A 21,960-nucleotide genomic window follows, 5' to 3' on the forward strand; every position below is an offset into this window, starting at 1 on the left:
ACATTGTGGCGGCAATTTGGCACATGGGAGCAAGCGAATCAATGAGGAGCATTTGGGCGGCGTTGAAGTTGATGCATCTTTGGTAGCATTAGTCCGGCATACAGCACAAGTAAAGAAACTCTTTCAAAGCATATCAAGTACGCTCTCAATTGCAGCCCTATTTATTCTTAGGCTCGGGGTATCAAGCGAAGTTCAAATCTCCTCCCCAAAAGCGCCCAAGTATTCTCACAATGTGCCCTACTGTTACAATACTTTTCCGCTGCTCAATCGAGCTCACTCAAGCCACTTTGCTGCGGAGGCTCCCATGTAATCATCTCAGGCAAGAAAGCGCAGAACCACCAATCACTAGCAGTCCAACCTCCAGTCCAAATGTCATTGACCTCCTCGCCCTCACCACATCTCCGAGCCAGACCTGTCTGCTCCATCCAGTGCAGAATCAACTCAATCTCCCACTGCCAAAGCTTGTGATTGTGTGCTTGTTGCATCGTGACAGGACGTTCGCCAGAGCGGAAGACGAGAAGGTGCAGAATGGACCTCAGGCACATGTCCCAGATGTCATCGACGAGGTTACCGTGAATATCAACCCAGAAGGGAATTCGTGGTCCAATCTCGCCCTCAACGACCTGGGGTGCCAGAGGAATCGGAATATCATTTCTCAACTGCGGCTCATACTTGTAATTCGAAGTTTTCACGTAGACGAGATCGAACTTGAGCTGATCTTGATTCGCACGTTTCGTTTGGTAATTGGTGCCGGAATAGCCCCAAGGCGAGAGTTTCGGAGCCGGTGCATCGAATTCCTGCTTCGTCTCTGGCAGTATCACGCTGCATTTCACCATGCCGGTTGCACACAAGTTGGTCAAGACTGTGTAATCTTGATCCGAAGTGACCGGGATCAGAGGCAGGGCGTCGGTCTGCTTGAAGTAGTCGTTGATTCTTGACCAAGAGTGGGCCAAAGCACTCAGATAACGGTGCTCGTCACAATCCTTCGTGGCTGGCCATCTGCGGAACTGAATCAAGACTTCGTGGTGGATCTGGAAGTTCCGACCTGGTTGTTGCCTGCCTTTCTTGTCCTGGAGGAACATCTTAGATTCGACCATTTCATTGGCGACTTGCTTGAGGACCTTGCTTCCCAGTACACTGATTTTCCGAGCCGCATCTTCAGCGTTGTAGCTATGCTGCTTTGTCATGGCTACCGCACGGACCCATGACTTTGCAAGGAGCAAGTCCTTGTTCGTGTTCTCCGAAGGCTTGATCTCGCCGGGCAGCAAGTTGCCCAGAAGGTATCGCTGCGCCAGATGTCTTCGATTCTGGTCGGTGATAGTCGTGAAATAATCATCCTTGTTCAGTTCGAACACTTGGCCCCGTTCTTCGACTGTGAATTTCTCTTGTACCAATTCTTTCGAGGCAGGAAGATCAGGGACATCAGGATGCTCGTCTACAGTCAGAGACATGTTCATCGGAATAGTTGCCTGCACCCACTCGAAGAGTGCTGGCCAGTCTGTTTCGTGCGAGGCTTGAAAATTGACGACAGGAAGCTCGCCACGTTCATAAGCTTCCAAGAAAGGCTGTCTGATATCGTCGCGAAGCTGCTCGACATCGGGTCTGCGACTGCGCACATAATGACCCCAGCGACGACGGAGGAACTCGCCTTCATATCGATAGCTCAATGCATGGGCAATCAAGTTCCAGCTGAGTTTGTCCTGGTTCACACCGCCAGCTATGGCACTGACCAGAGCAATGGCAATCACGAGACGATCGACGTCCTTGAAATCCTGATGAGCTTGACGATCTCTAGTTGTGAAAGCCTTCTTGACTCCGCGAGCACCAGACCCCTTCACCTTCGGGAGTTTGACAGGCCGACGATCCTCGGGATTTTCTCCAGCTGCAGCGGGTACAAAGTCCTCGTCAGAGTCACGAGCAGCTTCATCACCATCTGCTTGTCGCTTCTTTCTCGATGTGTATTTCCTGCGCTTCTTCGGAGGCTCTGGTTCAGGCTCTGGCTCTGGAGTGATGGCGACAGAGCTTGGCGTAGGCGCTGCTTCAAACACGGATCCGTCATCATCGTCGACCAAAGGTGGACCTGCAGGTCTGGGCTCGGACGACACTATCGCATCGAGCTTCTCCTTAGGAACCTTGAGCGTGACGATCGCCGTTGATCCCAAAACTGCTCCACCGCTGACTTGATCTTCCTGATTGATCTGAGCAATAACGCGGGCTGTCTCTCTCTGGTACTGCTCGCTGGACAGCGTTCCAGGCGCCGCACGCCAATTGAAAGTCTGTTGCGTCAAGCCTTGCCCGCTGGTACCAAAGGTGCCATTGCTTTGGGTGAAGGCTTGTGCAGGAGACATAAGATGTGCTGCGGCAAGCTCCCGCGATCTCCTGTCATCTTCCCACCACACTTTACGAGGTGGCTTGGGTGCTGGAGCGCGAATCGAACCCAGCGGTCTTCTCGTCTTGCGCACTGGTCTGGTGGATTTACCCCTAGGCAATACATTATCAAACTTGATCTCCTGGGATATATTGGCCTTGTAACCCGGCGGGCGAGGTTGCATAGCAGCGGAAAGGTCGTGTTGGTAATTGTCCAATTGGATCTGCCCCGCTACGTCTCCCAAAAGTTCTGCTTCCTCGGCCGCGATTTCGGCAGCAATCTGCGCGTCTTCCAGGGCCGCTTCTCGCTGCTCTTTGCGCCTCTTTTCTTGATGCTTCAGATTGGCCTTGTTCTTTGACTCATTGTGCACCTCCAGCATATGCTTACGGTAAGCTTGAGCGTTGGCGAAGCCTCTGCTCTGAGCCTCTCGATCAGCTCGGGCAGCAGCGTCTGCAGTCTGATGAACGACAAGGTCTGGATCCTCAGGAAATTCATCGTGGCGCCGCTTCAAGTAAGTCACGGTGTTTTGGGAGAGCCTCACATCTCCATTCTTCGCCTTCTTGCGCCCAAACTTGAAGCTCGCTGTCTCTCGTAGTTCTTCATTGATTTCGACTTCTTCGGGTAGGTATTGCAGTGGATAACATTTCATCATCTTCTTTCGCATCTCTGTGACAATTTCATCTTCTGCGTTGACCGATGGCTCAGCCAATATCTGTTTGGTGATCACAGCGCTGTGCTTGGATTTGAATTGGAACCGAAAGCGCTTCAGCTTCTTCTCCGTCATGAGCTGCTCTACAGCGCGCTCAACAGTGTGCTTGTCGGGGAGACGATTGTGAATCTTTCTCCAAGCTGTTGTTAGCACGTACCACACTTCGCTGTCACCTGGGAATACGCCTCCACATTGCCGCACAGCATTGAGGATGAGCTCATGACGCTGAAGTTGGGTGCTACCACCCAGTCGTGGCGGACCAGATTTCTTGTTGGTTGTGCTCTTCAGGACACGAGTCGGTCCTACTTCCGCGATCTCGACATCAGCCTGCTCGGAGATGTCCACATCCATTTCGTCTTCCGCGATGGTATCATCTCCGAAGGTGCCATCTGCAGGATCGTCGTTTCCGAGCGTTTGGTACTCGTCTCCATCTTCATCAGAGAGCTCTGTTCGGTCCCCAAAGACAGCTTCTTCATTTGGCGTGGTAGGAATCTCTTTCGTGCTGTAACGAGGCTGCTCGTAAGGACGAACGATCATCAAAGGAGAGGCTTGCCACGCAGGTGCTGTGCTCCGTGGAGTATTCGAGGCTGCTTCAGTCGTCAATTCCGGAACGACACAAGTCTGTGCCGGAGTAGCGTGGTCTGGAGGTGCCATTTCGTGGGCGCTTGTCTGCGCAGATGCATGCTGGCGAATAGCACTCTGGGACGCGTGGTTCGACATTGTTGACTTGGTCGCCTTACGTTGTGACAAAGCTTCTCGAGCACCAGGACCACGGAATGTCTTGTGAAAGCTGTCCGGAGGCGGCATTCCACACTTCCAGCGGCCTGCGCCGACATGATAGAACGTCTCATCCGGGTGAGCATCAACGTATGCTGTAGAGAAATACTCATTGCTGGTCGTTGGTGTGGCCACTCGCTTTGCTGTGGGAAGTGCTCTCGAGGGTGTCGGTTGAACGGGTTGCTGCATCGAATTTTGCGTGGTGGGCTGTGGAGCTTTGCTTGCAGGTTTCAGAGCGCCGTGAGAAGCTACAACAAGGTGTGTCCAGTCTTCGTTGTCGGTCTCACTGTCATCAGAAGACTCGGTTTCGATGATTTCCTCTACAGGTGCCACGTCGCTTGCTACAGAGGCATCGTTTCCAGCAGGCTTTGACCGACTCTCTGGAATCTTCGCACGACTCGTATGCTCAAGTTCGGGATTGGAAGGCGGCGGTTGTTGTACATCGAGTGGAGTTTGGAGAACGCCGCCAACTTCGTTCGGGAGAGCAGCAGTGTTGGCCTTTTGACTTGTCAAAGCTGGGCTGGATGTGGCGTAACGAGTGTCGGAAGTTCTAGCAGCAAAAGCTGCATGGTCAGGAATCTCCGTAGGCTTGAATTTGGGAGTGGTGATGGGCTCCCTCGCTTTAGATCCGATGAGCTTTTGAAGCTCAGTCAGAACTTCCAGGTCTCTCTTAGACTTACGGCCTGGCTTCGCTGAGAGAAGTCGGTATTGCTGCTGTGGGGTTGCCCTATGCTCTGGTGCAAACCTGCTAAGATAGAATGATGTCGTATCTGCGACTTTAATCCTTGCGGATGACTTACTCGCATTATCTTGATTGACGTTGACGTCTGAGATAGGCGTGATCGGAGCTGCATCGACGGAAATCGGAACTGGAAGTGGCTGTTTCTGGGCCTTGTCCCCAGTGATAGACGGCGTGACTGGAAGCGGTGGGTCAAGCGCTTTGGGCATGTAGCTTTCGGTGAGACCACGAGCTTCCTTGTCGACACCATTCCCAGCTGGAGATTCCCCTGTTTCGGCATGCGAGGCGCGAGATTCGCCTTCAAGCAGCACCTGCGAATTCTCTGCTACGCCTGCAACATCAAGTCCGACGTGAGACACTTCCGTGTACTGATTCATTCGCGGTGTTACAGAGCGGCGCACAGAGTCGCCAGAGCCAGATGCTAGCTCGCCTCCAAAGCCTGAGTCTTGATCCAAGGACTCAGCATTGTCACGCTCCTCCGAGAGCACAGTATCTGCCGTCTTCTGCCTCTTAGCGTTCAATTCTCCAGTATCGGAGTCCGAGTTTGCTATGATGTCGTCCGAGATCTTGAGCGCACTGCCAACCTTCGCCGTACGTCTCCTACCAAGTGGCTTCGCCGGTGCGAATCGTGGAGAATCGTCCTCATGAAACCAGTCTAGCTCGTGCAGACGACTGGACCTGATCACAGCAATCTTCGCATTTCTCGGGCGTCCGCGGGAGACGAAGTTTCCAGCCTTCAAGCTCTTGGCTCCTGGTGGGTTGATGTAGAGGCCAGGGCTTTTGCGCTGCAAGATCTCAGATTTGACCTCAGCAACTCGGTCAACTGGCAATTCACTAGATTGAATCGCCACCAACTCCTGCAAACGATCGCCAGCATTGGTGGAGACGGTACGCATGGTTCCGTCAACTGCACGTTGCCTCTTTGAAGCGATCTGCTGGCTGCCCAGATGCGCTTCGTCAGCAGACCTTTTGCGACTGATACTCAATTCAAGTCTAATACGGTTCTCGGCTGTCTTTTGGGCGAAAAGGTCATACTCCGCGTACTCTTTCTCCTTGATCTGGCGCGGCTTGTGAAATGGAATGTAGTCGTCCACCGTCCTGGGCCCTCGTCTTGAGTTGGCACTGGTTCCTGGACTCGCTACGGCCCCACCATCCTGCAGGACAGCAAGTTGAGAATCCAATGCTTGCTGAGTGTTGAAATCGCCGGACTGATCACCACCTCCTGCTGCCAATGGAGTCTCCAACGCCTTGGGAGACTTCCTTTGGCTATCAAGAGGTGACTTCGAGGGTATTCGGCGGGATTTTGGGGTGGCTGGAAACTCATCCTCATCGTCTGCGGTATCTTCGAGCTCGGCACTGGGCTCAAGAATCTCGGCATCTGGCACTCTAGCCCTACTTGGTCGTTGACGCATAGCATATGGGCTCTTGCTTGCCTTCGCGATGCCATCATCAGGTGTCGGAGTCTCGACCTCGAATTGAGCTGACTTTGGCGGTCGACCCATTCTCTTGCCGTTCTTGCTAAGGCCGCCATACGAGACTGGACCTTTCCTTTTCGCGCGAGGAACCGACGCTGTTGATTCCCAAGACTCAGATTTCTTCTTGTTGCGCCCCGAAGCCGCCTTTGCGCGGGCGACTGATGGCTTGGGTACCGCCGGAACACAATCTTCATCATCCTCCACGACAACCTCATCTTCATCGACCCCAACGGCAAGCATTCGATCTACTAATACACCTTTCCGACCGTCGGTGAGCGACGCCCGACCATCGCGACCAGCTAACAGCTTATGAGCCACTTTTGGAAAGCCCCATTGATCCAGGTCAGGTTTTTCTTCCAGCGGATTCTTCTTAGCTTTTGAACTGGTATTGTCTAGAACAGCGTCCCACACAGCTTTGCCAGCAGTAACTGCCTTTTCGAAGTTCGCCAGAGTCCGATACTTGAATTGAGCGGAGCGACCGAAGACAGCAGTGTCCCGGACCACAGTCAAGTGGCGCAGATGAGGTGGCTGTGAATGCTGCCAGATGTCGGTCAAATGTGCAAGAGACTCGTCCATGGGCCGCTTCCAGAGGGGTCCCACTACCGCTGACTGGAGTTGTGTTGAGCTAATACCACCTTCACCGGACTCGTTGATCTGGTTGAACAAGATGTTCACCAATGGGATATCGGGATTCCAGTGAGGCGGCACACGGTCCTCAAGTCTATCCAGATCATTGATGTCCGTGTCACCGGTGTCAGTCGCAGCAGCTTGGCGTTTGAAGGCCTGAATCTGCTGAGCAGTGGTTCCGACCTCTTTCATTGTACCAATTTCAATCAGTCCATCATCGTTCTCATCAGAGGAGTCAGCGCCGTCACCGGTGCCTTCAGCATCGACTTGATCGTCGTCTTCGTCGTCACTAGCTCGCATCTTTTTGTTCGGATCGGACTGCTCCCACAGCAGTCGATCGTACTCCGTTGGTTCACGCATGAGCTGAACGGCCTTTGCTTTGCGCCAGACCGGTTGTCCTACTCTGGTAATCACTTCGCCCTCTCGGTCGGCCATCTTGGCAGTCACGCGACGAATACATCCGCCCTCAGCAAGACGCCGAACGCATCGAGCCAGAATCTTGGTCTCCCATCTGTGCGCCATTTGGAAGCCAAGACCGTAGCGGAGGTCAGCCATGGTGACGATGCCGTTATTCTCTTTCAGCATGCGCATCATTGTGTTGTACATCTTGTCGTAGTGAATCACGGGCTTGAGATTGTTGATGGACGACTCTTCTGGTGGCTTCTCAAGACTTTGTGTCTTTGAGAAGCGGATGAGCTTCAGGAGACTCGTCTTGCCAGTGCTGCCGATAACTGTTTCCTTCGTGATGTAGCCCTTAGCCTGAAGATTATCCGTGCGTTTTGGCACGGAGCGCTTATCTTGCCCAGTCATCTTGGTAATAGTAGGTTGCAGCACTCCGGTCGAGCTGTGCGCAGCAATAATGGACAGAATCTCGAACTCGAGTGGCGGGATGCGTCTGAAGTCCGGTCCATGGCCAGCGATCGCCTGCCATATTCGGTCGTCGGTCGTAAATATGCGCTTGTTTGCGAGTTTCTGTGTAATCTCAGCCGTCGCTGACTCCTGGAGAGATTTTCGGCCGGCAATGTCGAGATCATCGGCTGGATTCACACGTCGCAGTTCAACATCAGGATGTCGGCACAACCACTCGAGCACCGCAGAGAGAAGCTTTTCGTCGACTATTATTTGGCTGACAGGGGGCGCATCTGCGAATAGAGGATTTTGCTCCACTTCCTCTTCGTCGGCATCGCGGAATCCATTTTTCTCGGAATAGTAGGCACGGACGGCATTTTCGAAGCGCACAGCGTCGTACCCTGCAAGGTGGTCAGCAAGTAGAAGAGGATGTAGAGTATTCGAGATAATGTATCGAAAAGTGCTGGACATAAGTCCGACTCGAACCGAGCACTTTCGCGATATGGACAGCGGCAGCTGGCGGGGAGGTTGGACAAAATTGAGAACGCACCTTGCGAGCCCGACAGCGCGACATCATAGAGCAGGCGCTCTATAAGTTCATCAAATCCAGCCATCTTCGTCGCGCATCTCGTCCGCGATGACGAGGCGCATGCGGAGTTGATTGGTCAGAATGTGAACGCCGAATGGCAAAAGTGTGGTTGGAGGTGAAGTGACGCGGAAGTTGATTCGAACTCGAATTGCCCCGCTGCCTGCAACGCCAAGGCGGAGCTGCCGCCGAACATGATCTAATTGGCCGACGATGACATGAATAAGAGAATGGTCTAGAGGCATAGAGCATCTGAAGGCGATTAATTGCGTGGTAAGGACAATGCTAATATTCTTTTCGTATCGCGCGCACAGCCTTCTTGCCCTGCCATACCACTGTGTCGAGACCTCCTTGCGGCAAATAAACTCCACTTTTTCGCTTAATTATCGTCGCGCCCGTTACCATGAGCTCTGGAGATGCTTCGATGAAGGCTCATAGTCGATTGTATCTCTGGCGAATCGATATCTGACTACTATTTCCGACAATGACTCATGCCTAAGTTCAAAGCAGTCAGGGTCAAATTTCGCGGATCGTTGACGAAGTCAGCGACGCATTTTAAACTTACGGTTGTAAGGATAGCATTTCTCTATATGGTTCTTGGGACCAAGGCAATCATCGGTGCAAGTGTTTTGATTGTCAGGAAGAGCTGTGCAAAAGCAGGCGGATGCCATAAGGAAGGCGCTAAGAATTGATCGAATTATCTGCATTTTGAGGAAAATCGCGCTGAGCTTGAGGCAGGTGTGACTGCACTCACTTAGGGACTTTGCCACTAATAAATAGTCCTTTCTCTTCTGCATTCATGGAACTAGACTAGGAGGTGTAGGTCTCCATAGAAAGGGGGCCAGCCAGCTAAGACGCCATAACTTTCAAAGTTTCCACATCCGAGAAATATCCCGCCCAAGGCCAACGCTCGCTCGTCCTTGTCTCCCATTTAACTTCGACCACTACCATTTACATGGGTATTCGCCTAGACTCAGGCAGTTAGTTCAAAGCTCACTTCTTCCGATACGTCTGTGGCTAATTGTACGTCTCTCGTTCGACCGTGATCGCGATCAACAAGGGTTAACGCCTAGACGCAGTAAAGTCAGATCAGAGCTCACTATCGTCCAACACATCAGCACCGTATCTGAACGCACGGTTATAAGGATCGCAGTTCTCGGGACTTGGGTTGTTCCGCTTAGGCCCATTAGGACCAAAACAGTCCTTGGTGCATGGTCCATGTTCGGAAGGAGCTGCGGCAAAGCAAGAAGCTGCTACAAGTACGGCGCCAAGAACTACTTGGAAAAACTTCATTTTGCGCAGAGGTTGAGGCAAAGGTAGGATGAATTTGAAGCACCTGTCCGAGGACTCCGCAACCTGTAAATAGTCCTTCCTATCCTCCGTTCATGAAACTAGACTAGTCGGTCTAGATTGAGACCGCATTATTTTGCCAAGACGCCATGGACTTCACAGTTTCCATGTCCGAATTACCCCCCGTTAGAGATTAACGTTCACCATTGTCTCTTCTTCAAATTTGACCAATGCTCATTTACATGGGTTTTCGCCTAAACTCAAGCAGTCAGTTCCACGCTCAATGTTCCAATAAGTCGCGAAATCTGAACATACGGTTGGTGGGATCGCACTTCTCGGGCGGTGGTATTTCGTTCTTGGGCTCGTCAAGGCAACCGGCGTGGCAGACTGGTTTGGGTACTGCTAAGCAAAAGCAGGTAGATGCCATGAGGGCGACGCCAAGTATGCACCGAAGAAAATTCATTGTGAGGATGATCCTGTAGTGGTTGAGGCAAGAAACAGTGGACGGAAACACTCCTTTTATCTGAGGCCATTGCATCAAATGAGTAATTTCTTCCCTTTCGTGCCTAGGAGACTATGCAATCATGAGGGTGAACTAGTTGGTCTCAACTGAGACAGCACTAGATAGCCAAGACGCTCAGAGCCTCATAGTTTCCATATTCAGCCGGCTGTTTTCTGCAAAAGCTTGGCTATTGTTATGCCTGTTTTACCGGTACATCACGCGTGGCCTCGCCAGCTCGGCATTCTCCATGTCGTTCAGGACGATCATCGGGCGCCCGCAAATTGTTTTCGCTGGATTGTAAGAGACTCTGATGTATTCACCATCTCTAATCCGCTGCTCGTCCAAATCGAAGAGTTGTCGCTCAAGCTCTTCTATGATATCTCGCACGAGACCTCCGCCGGCGTCTTGTTTGCAGATTGTACGACTCGGCCAGAATCGCAGCGGATGCCTTCCATGAATTTTGAAGGAGACTTCGGCCACTGGCGGCTGGATGACGTGCATCAGCCAACGAGAATCACCTTCCCTTGCACGGATGAGCTGGTCTAGACTAGACTTTGGCATGTCCATGAGATTATCGTGGCGCTCGTGCACCTCCCAGTGCACATTGGGTGGCCTATGGAACGGGAAAAGACCGCCAGGCTCGAATACCATATCGTTGATTCGGGCTCCTATCCGCCATTCTTGGCCTAGGGGCATTCTTGAAAGGGGCAGCCGAGCAGAGACCGCCCTGCATAGGCCGACCTATTTCATCAAAATCCTCATCTGACCAGTCGATAGCGATAGCGGCCCGTGGCTCTTCTGGCCTGTAGAACATCGACTTTTGCAGTTCAGGAGACATCTGGATCGTGTCACGCCAGCACCGATCAACGCGCTGGAGCACGAACACATCTCTCGGTAAGAGCTTCCTCAGAATGGCTTCCAATAAGTCAGTGGTGCGCAGTGCGCGTATCACGGTGCTCCGCCACCCGTCAGTGCCATCACGCTGCGGCAGAATGTCAGTAGCGTCGCTAATAGTGTCCCGAGGGGACCTACGTCTGAGCCTGAGCCTGCGGTGCTGACAATCCCTTCTAGCGTCGCCATGCGTGTCGTATTGGACGCCCGGGTCGAATTGAATGGTGACAAGATGGTTGCTGCTGCAGCACCAGAAATTGACTGAAGTAAAGCGCGAGCTATGACCAAAACATGCAACAGGGATATTGCAAGCATGTAGTGACCAGGCAGCTGCGCTTCCGGCCCACGGGCCACAAGCCAACATTTGCAACCGCTTCACCAATTCGCTTCACAGACTGAACGGTTTTCCCGTACGCTGGGTTTCAGTCATATCGTGGCCTCTTCTCATCTCTCCCGCCATCATCCTCCCTCCTTCGCCTTTCACCCAGGGGCGCAGAATTCGCTCCAGTACTGTCGTACGCACTCCCACGACCTTCGTCAGGTTTGAAGCGGTCGTCCAACCCATCATAGTCTCGCTTCTTCCGCCCGATATCAGTTCCCCACCGTCCCGTATCCTCATTCTTCAGATCTTTGTACTTCGTTCTACCCTTCTTGCCTAGCTTTGTCGCATCTCGAATCTGCATGTACTCAGGCAGAACAGTCTTGTCACTTGCCTCATCCACAAACTTCCGCCCAGCAATGGACCGTGTAAGAGCAGCCTTGACCTCTTCGTCTTGCTCAGCGTCTGGATCGAAGAAGGCGCCCTTGTGAAAGTACTTTTGCATGTGTCCCATCTGGCCTCTCTGTTCACGCTCCTCTTCCTGCTTCGCAATCTTCTCAGCATCTTCAGCTGCCCTCTCTTCTTCCGTCATGTTTCTTCTCCGCTCGATCTCTTCCAGGATCTTTTCCTTCTCGATGAGAGCGTTGCGGTCTCTTTGCACTCGTTTCAGCTCTCGCAATTTCCAAGCAGCTCTTTCCGCCTCCGGATCCAGTCCATCTGTGTCGTCCACTTCATCCTGCGGCACATCGTCATCGTCCCAGTTCTTCTTCCCAGCCTTTTTCAGAGCAATTTCCCTCTCAATCTGTGCTTGCAGCAAGGCGTCTGCTTTCTCCTTCCGCAATCGTTCCTCCTCTGCAGCTTTCTGTTCCTCGGACACTGCAGGCGTGTTTTGCTGTGCTCGCTTGGCCTTAGAAATGAATTTTGGTGCAAGCATGGGCTTTTTGGGCTCATCGTCAGAGCTGCTATCCTCTTCCTCTTCTGAACTGTCGTCTTCGCTACCACTTCCCTCTTCATCATCCTCTTCCGACTCTGACGCAGTGACAAATCCATCGAGATCAGGAGCCTCAGGTTTCTGCTCCGGTGCTTTAGGCGCTGGTTTTACCTCACCGATCGCAAGCTTCTTCGGAAACGATGTCGCTTTTGGTGCTGGAGCTTTCGGCGCGGGTTGCTCATCTTCCTCGTCCTCGGAGTCCTCCTCGTCGGAATCCGGGTCTTCAGCTACTGCTTTGCCAGGGAAGAATCGTGCCGGACGGACAGGCTGCTTGGTCATGCGACTCGACGGGGGAGGCATGTTGGCGAGTTTCCTGGCAAATTGATGCAGAACACAAACCCGAAGTGGAAAGTCGCGAAGCCTTCATGTGAAGACGCGAGTCAGGACAATTTTGCGGGGTGCCGACGAAGTTCCAAAGTTTCCCACGTCTGAACAGAAGTTCACTCTGTCGCAAACCACACCATACGCCCAACATGCCTCACAAGCACAAGAGAAAGCGCGAGAATGACAAGGATCAGTATGCGATCGCGTGACAACCAGTATACATACGGTTCTAATACCATAGCAGCTTCGATCTCCCTCCGACGAAACTCGCCCGACCGCTCGCATCCTACGAAAAAGTCGAGAAGAAGCACCACAAAGCCAAAAGAGGCACACCGAAACCACAGCCGAAACGACAGAGCAATGCAGCAATTACATATAAGGGGGACGACACACCCCGAGCCTTCGCCCGGATGATGCATCTTCAGCAAACCGGCAAACGACAACGCAGCGGTCTCGACGACGGAATCAAAAAGCCCAAAAAGTCCACGAACAAATCCACAACCACCGCCACAGACGCCGAAGCATCCGACCAAGCCGAACAAAAAGAAGTCGAAGAGACAGCCGCAAAGCTCAAAATCCAACCCGGAGAACGTCTCGCAGACTTCGCAGCCCGAGTCAACCAAGCCCTTCCCCTAAGCGGCATCTCCCAGAACCGCAAAAAGGTAGAAGGCGCAAAAGAACGACAGACAAAAACAGAAAAAAGACTACATCGCATGTACGCCGAATGGCGCGAAACAGATCGCAAACGAAAAGAAGCCGAAGAAGAATTCCTCGAAGAGCAAGAAGAGAAAGACGAAGAGCTCGCGACATCTCTCGGAGGGCAAGCAATTCATCTATCGTCCGAAGGTCGCAAAGCCAAGAATAAACGAATGCTTACCGAAGCGGCGGATAAAGATGAGGATCCCTGGGCAGTATTGAAAGAGAAGAGGGAGAAACCGAAGGGTTTACATGATGTGGTGCAAGCACCGCCGGAATTGAAACCCGTTAGAGAGAAGTTCAAAGTGAGGAATGGGGCGAAAGTCGAAGTGGAGAATGTTCCAGGGAAGAGTGGGAGTTTGAAGAGGAGGGAGGAGTTGGGACAGGCGAGGAAGGATGTTATTGAGAGGTATCGGGCCATGATGAAGGGCAAGGGTGGGTTGTGAGATGCAAGAGAGAGCAGTCAATAGCTGTAGGTGGACAACTTGACAGGGCCGGCTGAATGGTAACCTCAAGTGGACTATACCAGGCATGATTATGGCTATTTCTTGTGGCCTGGAGGGACCAGCAGTTGTGTGGACGCGCTGCTTTCCTTTTAGGGGACGAGACCTCTTCACCAAAGAGAAGTGCGCAATGATGCTACAGAAGAAGTCACATGTCATGTTCTGAGCAGAGATGCTACTGGAGTTGATGGGGACAGGGTGTTCATAACAGAGCAGGGAGGTCAAGTCGAACAAATGTGTCAACATTGTCCTTATCTGAATTATCTAACTCTGCAAAGCGCAAAGCTTCCAACTGGTGCGCCACACTGATGATGAGCTTTCCGTCTCAGTACCAGTACCCGTGCAGTTTCAAACGTGGTATCTCGTGTTTCCCTGTGGCCTAATCCTACGCCTTTCGCATCCGAAACCATGGCTACAGCTCGTGTAGCGTTGTGCCTCGCTGAAGCTCTGCAACACGTCTAGCATTGCAGAATGAACATGCGCCTTGTCCCGTTGATCCAAACGCCTTCTCAATTGCTACACTGCTCCACCGTTGATCAGAACCATCCCTAACGGCGCTGAGCAGCAAGAGGAGCTAGGGGCTTGCCATAAAATTTGCCACCCTTCGTGCATCTATCTGGCACCTTCGACAATGCTTTGGAATCGGCACGTTGATTGAAGTATGGCCGAGCAGCTTCATATTTAGCCTCGAACTTCGCCATTGCGTTCCTTAGACGTCGCTGGATCTTTACCCTGCCCACCTCGTCCGCCTTCGCAGCCTCATTGCCAATCTTCTTGGATTGCAAAGCTTCTTTGAGCTCTTGCACACGTTGGCGGGATCGAGCCAGAGGAGATTGAACCAGAGCTTTGGTTGTACTCTTGACTGCCATCATGGAAGACTTGACTGACAGCGAGACCTCTTTCGTAAACTTCACGACATCTTGCTGAATGACTGTCAAGTCTTTGACGAAGGTTTCGGCGACCTCTTTGTTGGCGCGTCCAGCTTTGTGGAGCATTGATCCGGTCGTTTTGCCGAATACCTGCAGCTCACGGCTCATGTAGAGTGCAAGCTGAGAAGTGACATTGCGTGTTGCCTGGACGCTAGCTGCAATCTCGTGAGAGAGAATACCATTGAGCTTTTGCACAGTCTTGCTCATAGAGGAAATGTCGCTGCCAATCCTCGTTCCAATCTCTGTGCCGGCTTTTTCATTACTCTTGGGCTGCCGCGAACGTGGCCCATAGTTGTTGATAGCGGCGAAGCTCCACGAAGGCTTTGTGCTGCTAACGTTGAATTCAATAGCACCGTAAACCTCGCTTGGGTCGATGGTGAGAAGGTATACCCCATCAATGAGCTCGTTGATATCAAATGCGACATCGATGCGATTGAATGCCCGGAAGAACCTCGAGAACTTTGGAATGACGGGCCGAGAATCATTGCTGTGGCGCAACAGGGAGAGCATCACATGGTGAGATGGCAGCCACTCAAAGGCTGCGCCCGTCTTGCACGCAAGACTCTTCGAGCGCTCGCTGCATTCTGGCAGCAACTCGTTTATGTCCACAAGAGTGGTGGCATTTGGTAGAGTGCCCTCGCTCGAGAGACTGACTAGAGAAGAGGACAATGCTTCGCGTCGAGCCAGTACGTCACCAGTCAGGTCACCAGCCAGATCAGCACCCGGGAGCAGTACAGCCGCGAAGAACATGGCGAAGATGAAAGCTGCGATGGCTGACACCGCTGCGATGGCTGACACCGCTGCGAACGATTTGACCGATGGCATGGCCCGCGCCACGGGTTCTGGGAGTGACTTGTTGAGTGCTCGTCCGAGAACATGGCCGATCTTGCGGGACAATGCTGCACGGTCCATCCGTATGAAGTCCTCGCCTTTGACAGTGACCTGGGACGCTCCGGAAAGGCCAGAGATTCGGCACTCGAGATAACCTACGTCTTTCTCGAGGATGGCGAAGCTTGGAACCTTCAGGTTGGCCGCTGCCTCCATAGCGACCGCGACTCTGTGGTCGCGTGCGTGGTAGATGATCAAGTCCGGCTTCTGCCCGTCAATCTTGTCATCTGCACTGACCGTGACCCACGGGTGTCGGAAGCCGTCGTGGTCCATCAAACACAAAGCATATGAACCGAAAGACTGGCGCTTAGCAGTGACACAGTGCTGAACGGTTGCTTCGATGCCATTCGGACCGTATACAACAGTCATGGCTGATGAGTCGGCTCCTGCTGGTGGTGGGGGCAAGCGAACCACCTTGTGGTGGTTGACAGCGTCGGACGATGAAGGCCGCATGGCAGCGGTGACGCGAGAGACGATCAGATCCATGTCGGCCTGGGGCTCATCTTCGTTCGAGACAAAGAGGATCTTGAGTGGGGGTTGGCTGGCAGCAGAGTTGTTCTTCGGTTCTGACACTGGCACTGGCAGAACAGACTGCCGGGGCGTCTCAAGGTCATCAGACATGTAGCTGTCAATCAACTCGTTCTCGGCCTGAATCTGCCGAGCAGTGGACGAGTCGACCATGACCACGGACGAGCTGGGCAGATCGGAGGGTGTGCCGCTGACCGTATCAGTCACGTCTTGGAACTCGAGTGCGGTATCCACATAATGTGCTTCGTCCTCCTCTTGCTCACTCTCTGGTAGTTCTGGTGTGAAGCGACCATCGGGTTCCTGTTCATTCGAGGTGATGCTGGCGGTGTCGTGATCGTCGTTGGAGATCTCAGACAGATCGTCGTGGTCGATCATGTCATATTGGTCGGCGAGAGAGCCTTCCGACTCGCTCATGTAGCCGCGATCGGCCATGTTCTTGTTTCCCAGTGCGCTCAGAGCGGCTGGAGGGGTTGCGTAGGGTCCGGGTCGTGCTTGATGGGTAGTAAGGTCCGACACAGAGCCGTCGTCTTCCAAGGTGGGGAAGTTGAAGTTGTACGGGTGCTGAGCAGCCTCAGGTGGAGAGGGCGAAGATGGCGGCGAGAAGGGTTGACCTTCACCGGCAGCCTGTGACACATGACCTGTCAGCGGGGAGTCCATGGCGGGCTCGGCCACGGCGTCGGCGGCCATGGCAATGGCAATGGCAAGTGGTGGTGTCGCGGCAAGCAGGCAAGACTGGACGCGGCGGAGTGGACAAAAGTGAAGTGGTGACAAGGTGGAAGAGGGCGGAAATGGAGCAGTGGTTGTCGAATTGCTGGTACAGAGCGGCAGCGGCAGGGCGGGGGACTGCACGTTCACTCACAGCTTGCTTGCTGCCTGGGGCCGCCCTGAAACGCGTGCGGCGGCGGTGGCACCAACACCTTCACTTGCAGGCGAGCGAGCGCACGCAGCGAGAGGAAGGCGCGCTGTATAGAAGAGCTACGTGTGCTTGTCGCGGTGCCAGCGGCAGAGCAGCGACAGCTCTCGACTGCTGATCAGCAGATGGTGAAGCTCCAGGACGATGCATCACGAGCAGGCAGTAGTCGAAGTGGGGCAGCGATAAGATAACGTTTGTCGGAGCTTGTCGGCCTGCATGAGCCGAAACTCTGTCAATACACACCATGAACACCTTTGCGGGTATCTGTTCAAGCTCAAGTAGGCCGCTTGAGATCCTCGTCCTACGTACTTTCACGTTGCAACTTCTGCGAGGTGTAGAGAACACATCTGCAAGGAGGAGGTCGACGATGACGCACATATCGGCGAGCACGCGCCATCTGTTCTGCCTGCGCTAGCGCCGAGGCTAATTGAGGAGGCGCGAGGATCCTCCGAGAACAGACAGACGACACCTCTCCTGCCTGCTACCGTGCGATGGACTGTGGTGGATGGCGGATCGAAGGAATGTGCTGCTGCCCCTAGTCTTCCTGACCTGGTTCTGGTTCAGTCAGTCTCACCAACCTCTACGCCAACCCGGCTTCGCCGCCCGTCCGACCGTCAAAGATGCCATTGTTGCCGAGCAGGAGCAGTTGTGGGCAATTGGGAACTCATCATGGAGTCCCGACTTCGAGCGCAAGGGTCCGACAGCGAACATCACAGGCTTCGAGGCAGATAGTGGCTTCATCTGGGACGCCGTACCTGCGGTGAGAGCACGGGCGCAAGAGCGGCTGGAATATGCGCTGGGCGACTGGGGAACTGTGGCCTTGGAAGGACACGCAGAGGGGAGAAATCCCATCCCGCTATACAACAATGTCACTGGTTATGTGATGGGCAAATGGAGACGCTCACCGCTGCAAGAGACAGTATCCAGTCCGCAGCTCAACTTGACACGCTACATTCCCAAGGACCCATTCGCTCAAAACACGAGTCCTGGACGTTTCGAAAGAAACGTCACCGGTCAACACGGCGAAGCCACGATTCGGTTCAAACAGTACGAGGGGACATATATGCAGAACAGCACAACTGAGATGGGAGTGCATCTGCTCCTTGCCGATGGTGAAAGTTATGACGAGTGGGAAGCGCAGTTGCATGGGACATATGACATCGCTACTGGCCATGGCATCTTCAGCACGACCAGCGACAAGTTTGGCGGAATATTTGGTCTGCCACATTTCGCCCTTTCCCAATACACTTTTGAGACGATGCGCAATCTGCTCAACAGATCCATTGCGCACGAGATACATCGACAGATTTCTGAAGACTCCGACGCTCTGAATCCATGGACGTCCAAGATGGAGGCAACCGACGACTTTGTCTGGCCCAGATGCGAGCTTGTCGTCTATCTACAGCAAATGGCAACTTCCACGAATATGCAATACGGATCGGCTGTGCTCAGATTTCTCGAGCGAGAGCTGCGTTTCCCTACTGGCGCTTTCGTGCCGCCCCCGCCCGACCTTCACTTCTCTATGCTGTTGTTCTCCCCAGACTGCGGCTTTGTGCTGGAGTCACAGGGCCCTCCAGACACTGCCGTGCAAGATGGCAATCATTTTGTTGGTCCAAAGCTGGAAGTCCGATACCTGCATACACGAAATCATCTACTGGTCTTCACTGGCGTTCTGTTTGCACAGATCACGATATTGATGCGGCAGATGCGCGAGGCTAGTACTCCTTCCACACGCAGCAGGATCAGCCTGTATACTACCATTTTGCTTGTGCTCAGTGATGGATACGTCACTATGGGGCTCATCGTGGCCACCACATCCGTTCCAGCGCTTCTCGTCCAGTTCGCGGGAGCCGGCTTCATTGCATTTGTCAACGTAGCTATGCTTGGCATGTACTTTGTGAGGACCATCTGGCAAGTGCAAGAACCAGAGCGCGAACGTGCTGTGCGAGCAGAAGTCGAAGAAGACTTGCGAATTTCGCAAAGGCTTTTAGAGACATTGAACCGCTTACGAGCTGAACGACAAGCAAGGGAGCGGGCGACTGCGGGCGGTGGCAATGCACCCAATACCACATCCGCAGCTGAGACTGGCCCTGCTGCCGCACAAGACACTGAAGCAACAGGAACAGAACAATCTTTGCCTGGCACATTTCCGCAAGCTCCTAATTCAGCACCAGCAGATACTGGGGCATCGCCGGTCTTCTTTATGCCTTCAGATCAAGAGGGTCTGCTGCCGATCACGGAAACCGCTCCACCTCGAAACGTCGATGCCATGGTTGCAAGTCGCATGCCCAGCTTTGGGTCTTTGTACGCAAAATCTTACGGAACCCTCGTCATCATTGTCTTCATCAGCTTGTTGGCAATGTCTTGGCCTGGCCCAGTGCGCCGCGTCTTCTTCATACTCCTCTCACTCTGCATGACAGGTTATTGGGTTCCTCAAATCGTGCGTAACGTCCAACGAAACTGCCGCAGAGCACTTCGATGGGAGTTTGTGATCGGGCAGAGTGTCCTGCGACTGGTACCTTTCGCGTACATCCACGTTTACAAGAACAATGTCGCTTTCGCGGAGCAGGACTTTTACAGCATGGCTATACTGGTGCTTTGGCTGTGGGTGCAGATCGTTGTGCTTGGATCACAAGAATTGATCGGGCCACGTTGGTTCGTCAAGGCAAGCTGGAAGTCTATCCCTGCTGCGTACGACTACCACCCCATCTTGAGAGAGGACGAGGAAGGGGGGAACATGCCTATCGGGTTCAGCGAGGCAGCTGGTGTAGCCAAAGACGCATCTGCGCCTTCATCTCCCGTACACGAGCGCGTTCCTTCACTCGGGCGCCGCACAAGCATCGCCAAAGAGCCGAAAGAAAAGGGCAAGCGTGTCTTCGATTGCGCCATCTGTATGCAAGACTTGGAAGTTCCAGTCGTTGAAGCTGGAGCGCCTAGTGATGCAGGAGGCCTTGGTGCGAACTTGTTGGCAAGGAGGACATACATGGTCACACCTTGTCGACACATCTTCCATACTCCTTGCCTCGAGGGCTGGATGAAGTTCCGCTTGCAGTGTCCGATTTGCAGAGAGACTTTGCCTAGTCAGTAGTGAGCCAGAAAGGCAGAATGTACTATATATCTACGACCTCAATGGAATACCACGTTGTACAATCCTCATCAGTTCGATTTTACTATGGATCTATTCCCAGCGGACCGTGAATAATTTTATGAGGAGAAGCCGGACATGTCGGCTCTGCAGCATGTAGTGCCAGAGAAACCCTAGAAAAGAGGTATCTCTTGCCGCTGCGACTTCTGTACCAGATCAGGAGCTCTCGTGCGGCAGGACCAAGGCCACTTGCTACTCATGCTTGCACACGGCGGTTTTGTAATATACCTTGTGGCAGAGATACCAATCCCTGCTTCATTTCTCTCACTCCAAGCATTTGTTTCGTTTTGGCCAGCCTTTGCCTACTCATCGGCTTCGAGCGCGCTGTTGAGTGGAGGGATCGATCACGATCGATTCGCTCTCATTTCAGATGATGACAACTACCTGAGGCCTGCCCTCATCTCGTTGGCTTTCTAATCGAGAGGTAGCTGGAGACTCATCGCATTCGGTTCATTCTCCTCTTGAATACCAATAGCTGCTGCACATACTCTTTTCCACATTCGACAGCATTCAGCCCAACCATTCGACAGAGCGATACCTCATAAATCTTTCGCTCTCCTCCAGAATGTCCAAAGCTTCATACAGCTCTTCCTCACCCTTGTTGGCTTCCTGATCGAGACTTGGTTGGAGACACTCGTCACAGCATCTCAGTCTCTTTCTAAAATTGCAAGCACTACGTTCAGCCCTCGTCCATGCTCGATGGCTCTGCGGTCGAAGTTGCAATTGGAAGACCGCTGTCTTCTTTCTACTCCCCTCTGAATAGCCCATGGCTGCCTGCAGCTCGCTGCTCTACTGGTTGCCTCTCACGAGACACTTCAAACAGAAAGGCCTGTCACTGTCTTTCACTCCAGCCCCAAAACAACATCTCTCCCTGAGACTTTCCAACACCTGTTAGCCGTCTATTCGATATCAAAACAGAGAAAAGATCAGAATTTCGTCACTCTCGTCTCCAATGTCTACAATCACTTCGGCCGGATCTTTGTACTTGTCGGCTCTTTAGACAAGATTGAAATGTAGAAACTCATCATGGCTTCTTGACTCTGTTGCCAATTGTCTCCAGCTATTCCAGGCAAATTCACCTTCGTTTGCTGTCTGAATGCGAAAACGACGGAGAAAAGCACTGAGCTCTGTTCGCTCGCCCTGGTTGTTTTTCACAGCTCGTGGCCCATCTCTTTATGCATCAGCTCTCAAATCGATGATTTCACGGAGAGGCCTAGAATGTTATGTTGACTCACAATGAAAGTTGGGCCAGCCTTTCACAGCTTATCCACACTTGCTGGCTGCCTGCTTGAGCTTTTGACGGAGACCCGCATAGCGTACATCGCGCTCGCTCCCAATGTGTGAAGATTCACGGGAGCCATCCGTATACACGTTGGCTCACAAGATGCTGTTTCCACAGAGAGACTCATCATCGCTTTCTCACTCTGATTCCATTTGCCACATGCTACCTGGAGCTGAGTCACGCTCGTTGGCTGCATCATTCAGCATTTGACGGAGAGAGGCCTCTTTCCTCTTCACTCGAGTCACATTGTCACAGCTGCTCGGTATCCATTTTCCTATCCGTTGGCTTTCGAGTCGAGATCTTGACGGAGGGAGTCAATACATCTCCTTGACTCTGATTTTATGTTCTCCGCACTACCTGGAGCTTCGTCACACTCCTTGTCTTGCAGGTCAAGCACTTGATGGAGAGACCGGCTATGATCTCTTCACTCATTCCAGATTACCACAGCTTTACGCAACCCCTTTGTATACCCATTGGCTTTCTACTCGAGAGTTTCGCGGAGACAGAGATTGTTGCTTCTCCACTCAATCCCAAAATCCATGTCTGCACAGAGCCCGTCCGCACACACATTGGCACTCAGACACAGCTTCAAACATAGACACACATGTTTCACAAGCAAAGTGAACACA

General features: G+C 52.9%; 6 protein-coding genes across 7 annotated transcripts; 2 read left to right on the top strand and 4 right to left on the bottom strand.

Annotated features, from left to right (window-relative positions):
* Window positions 1–263: 263 nt before the first annotated feature.
* CKM354_000942600 (uncharacterized protein) lies at window positions 264–8,158 on the bottom strand (the record flags this gene model as incomplete). Its single annotated transcript, XM_044804848.1, has 2 exons — window positions 264–7,945; window positions 8,095–8,158. 2 exons carry the CDS (start codon window positions 8,156–8,158, stop codon window positions 264–266), a joined length of 7,746 nt encoding a protein of 2,581 aa, XP_044660783.1.
* A 1,968-nt stretch (window positions 8,159–10,126) lies between these two features.
* Window positions 10,127–10,760, bottom strand: CKM354_000942700 (uncharacterized protein; the record flags this gene model as incomplete). The annotated part of the gene is made up of 2 exons (XM_044804849.1): window positions 10,127–10,608; window positions 10,664–10,760. The coding sequence occupies 2 exons, from the start codon at window positions 10,758–10,760 to the stop codon at window positions 10,127–10,129; spliced, it is 579 nt and encodes a 192-aa protein (XP_044660784.1).
* A 475-nt stretch (window positions 10,761–11,235) lies between these two features.
* On the bottom strand, window positions 11,236–12,423 carry CKM354_000942800 (uncharacterized protein; the record flags this gene model as incomplete). Its single annotated transcript, XM_044804850.1, has 1 exon — window positions 11,236–12,423. One exon carries the CDS (start codon window positions 12,421–12,423, stop codon window positions 11,236–11,238), a length of 1,188 nt encoding a protein of 395 aa, XP_044660785.1.
* Window positions 12,424–12,596: 173 nt separating this feature from the next.
* On the top strand, window positions 12,597–13,589 carry CKM354_000942900 (uncharacterized protein; the record flags this gene model as incomplete). The annotated part of the gene is made up of 2 exons (XM_044804851.1): window positions 12,597–12,640; window positions 12,692–13,589. 2 exons carry the CDS (start codon window positions 12,597–12,599, stop codon window positions 13,587–13,589), a joined length of 942 nt encoding a protein of 313 aa, XP_044660786.1.
* Window positions 13,590–14,194: 605 nt separating this feature from the next.
* CKM354_000943000 (uncharacterized protein) lies at window positions 14,195–16,678 on the bottom strand (the record flags this gene model as incomplete). Of its 2 annotated transcripts, none has more annotated exons than XM_044804852.1 (1): window positions 14,195–16,678. In XM_044804852.1, the coding sequence occupies one exon, from the start codon at window positions 16,676–16,678 to the stop codon at window positions 14,195–14,197; it is 2,484 nt and encodes an 827-aa protein (XP_044660787.1). The 2 variants fall into 2 exon arrangements, with proteins under 2 accessions (XP_044660787.1, XP_044660788.1); XM_044804853.1 differs by having other exon boundaries at window positions 14,195–15,085.
* Window positions 16,679–17,409: 731 nt separating this feature from the next.
* CKM354_000943100 (ubiquitin-protein ligase TUL1) lies at window positions 17,410–19,992 on the top strand (the record flags this gene model as incomplete). Its single annotated transcript, XM_044804854.1, has 1 exon — window positions 17,410–19,992. The coding sequence occupies one exon, from the start codon at window positions 17,410–17,412 to the stop codon at window positions 19,990–19,992; it is 2,583 nt and encodes an 860-aa protein (XP_044660789.1).
* Window positions 19,993–21,960: the final 1,968 nt, after the last annotated feature.

This window comes from Cercospora kikuchii, assembly GCF_019650295.1.
Source record: "Cercospora kikuchii DNA, contig_00006, whole genome shotgun sequence".
NCBI lineage: Eukaryota > Fungi > Ascomycota > Dothideomycetes > Mycosphaerellales > Mycosphaerellaceae > Cercospora > Cercospora kikuchii.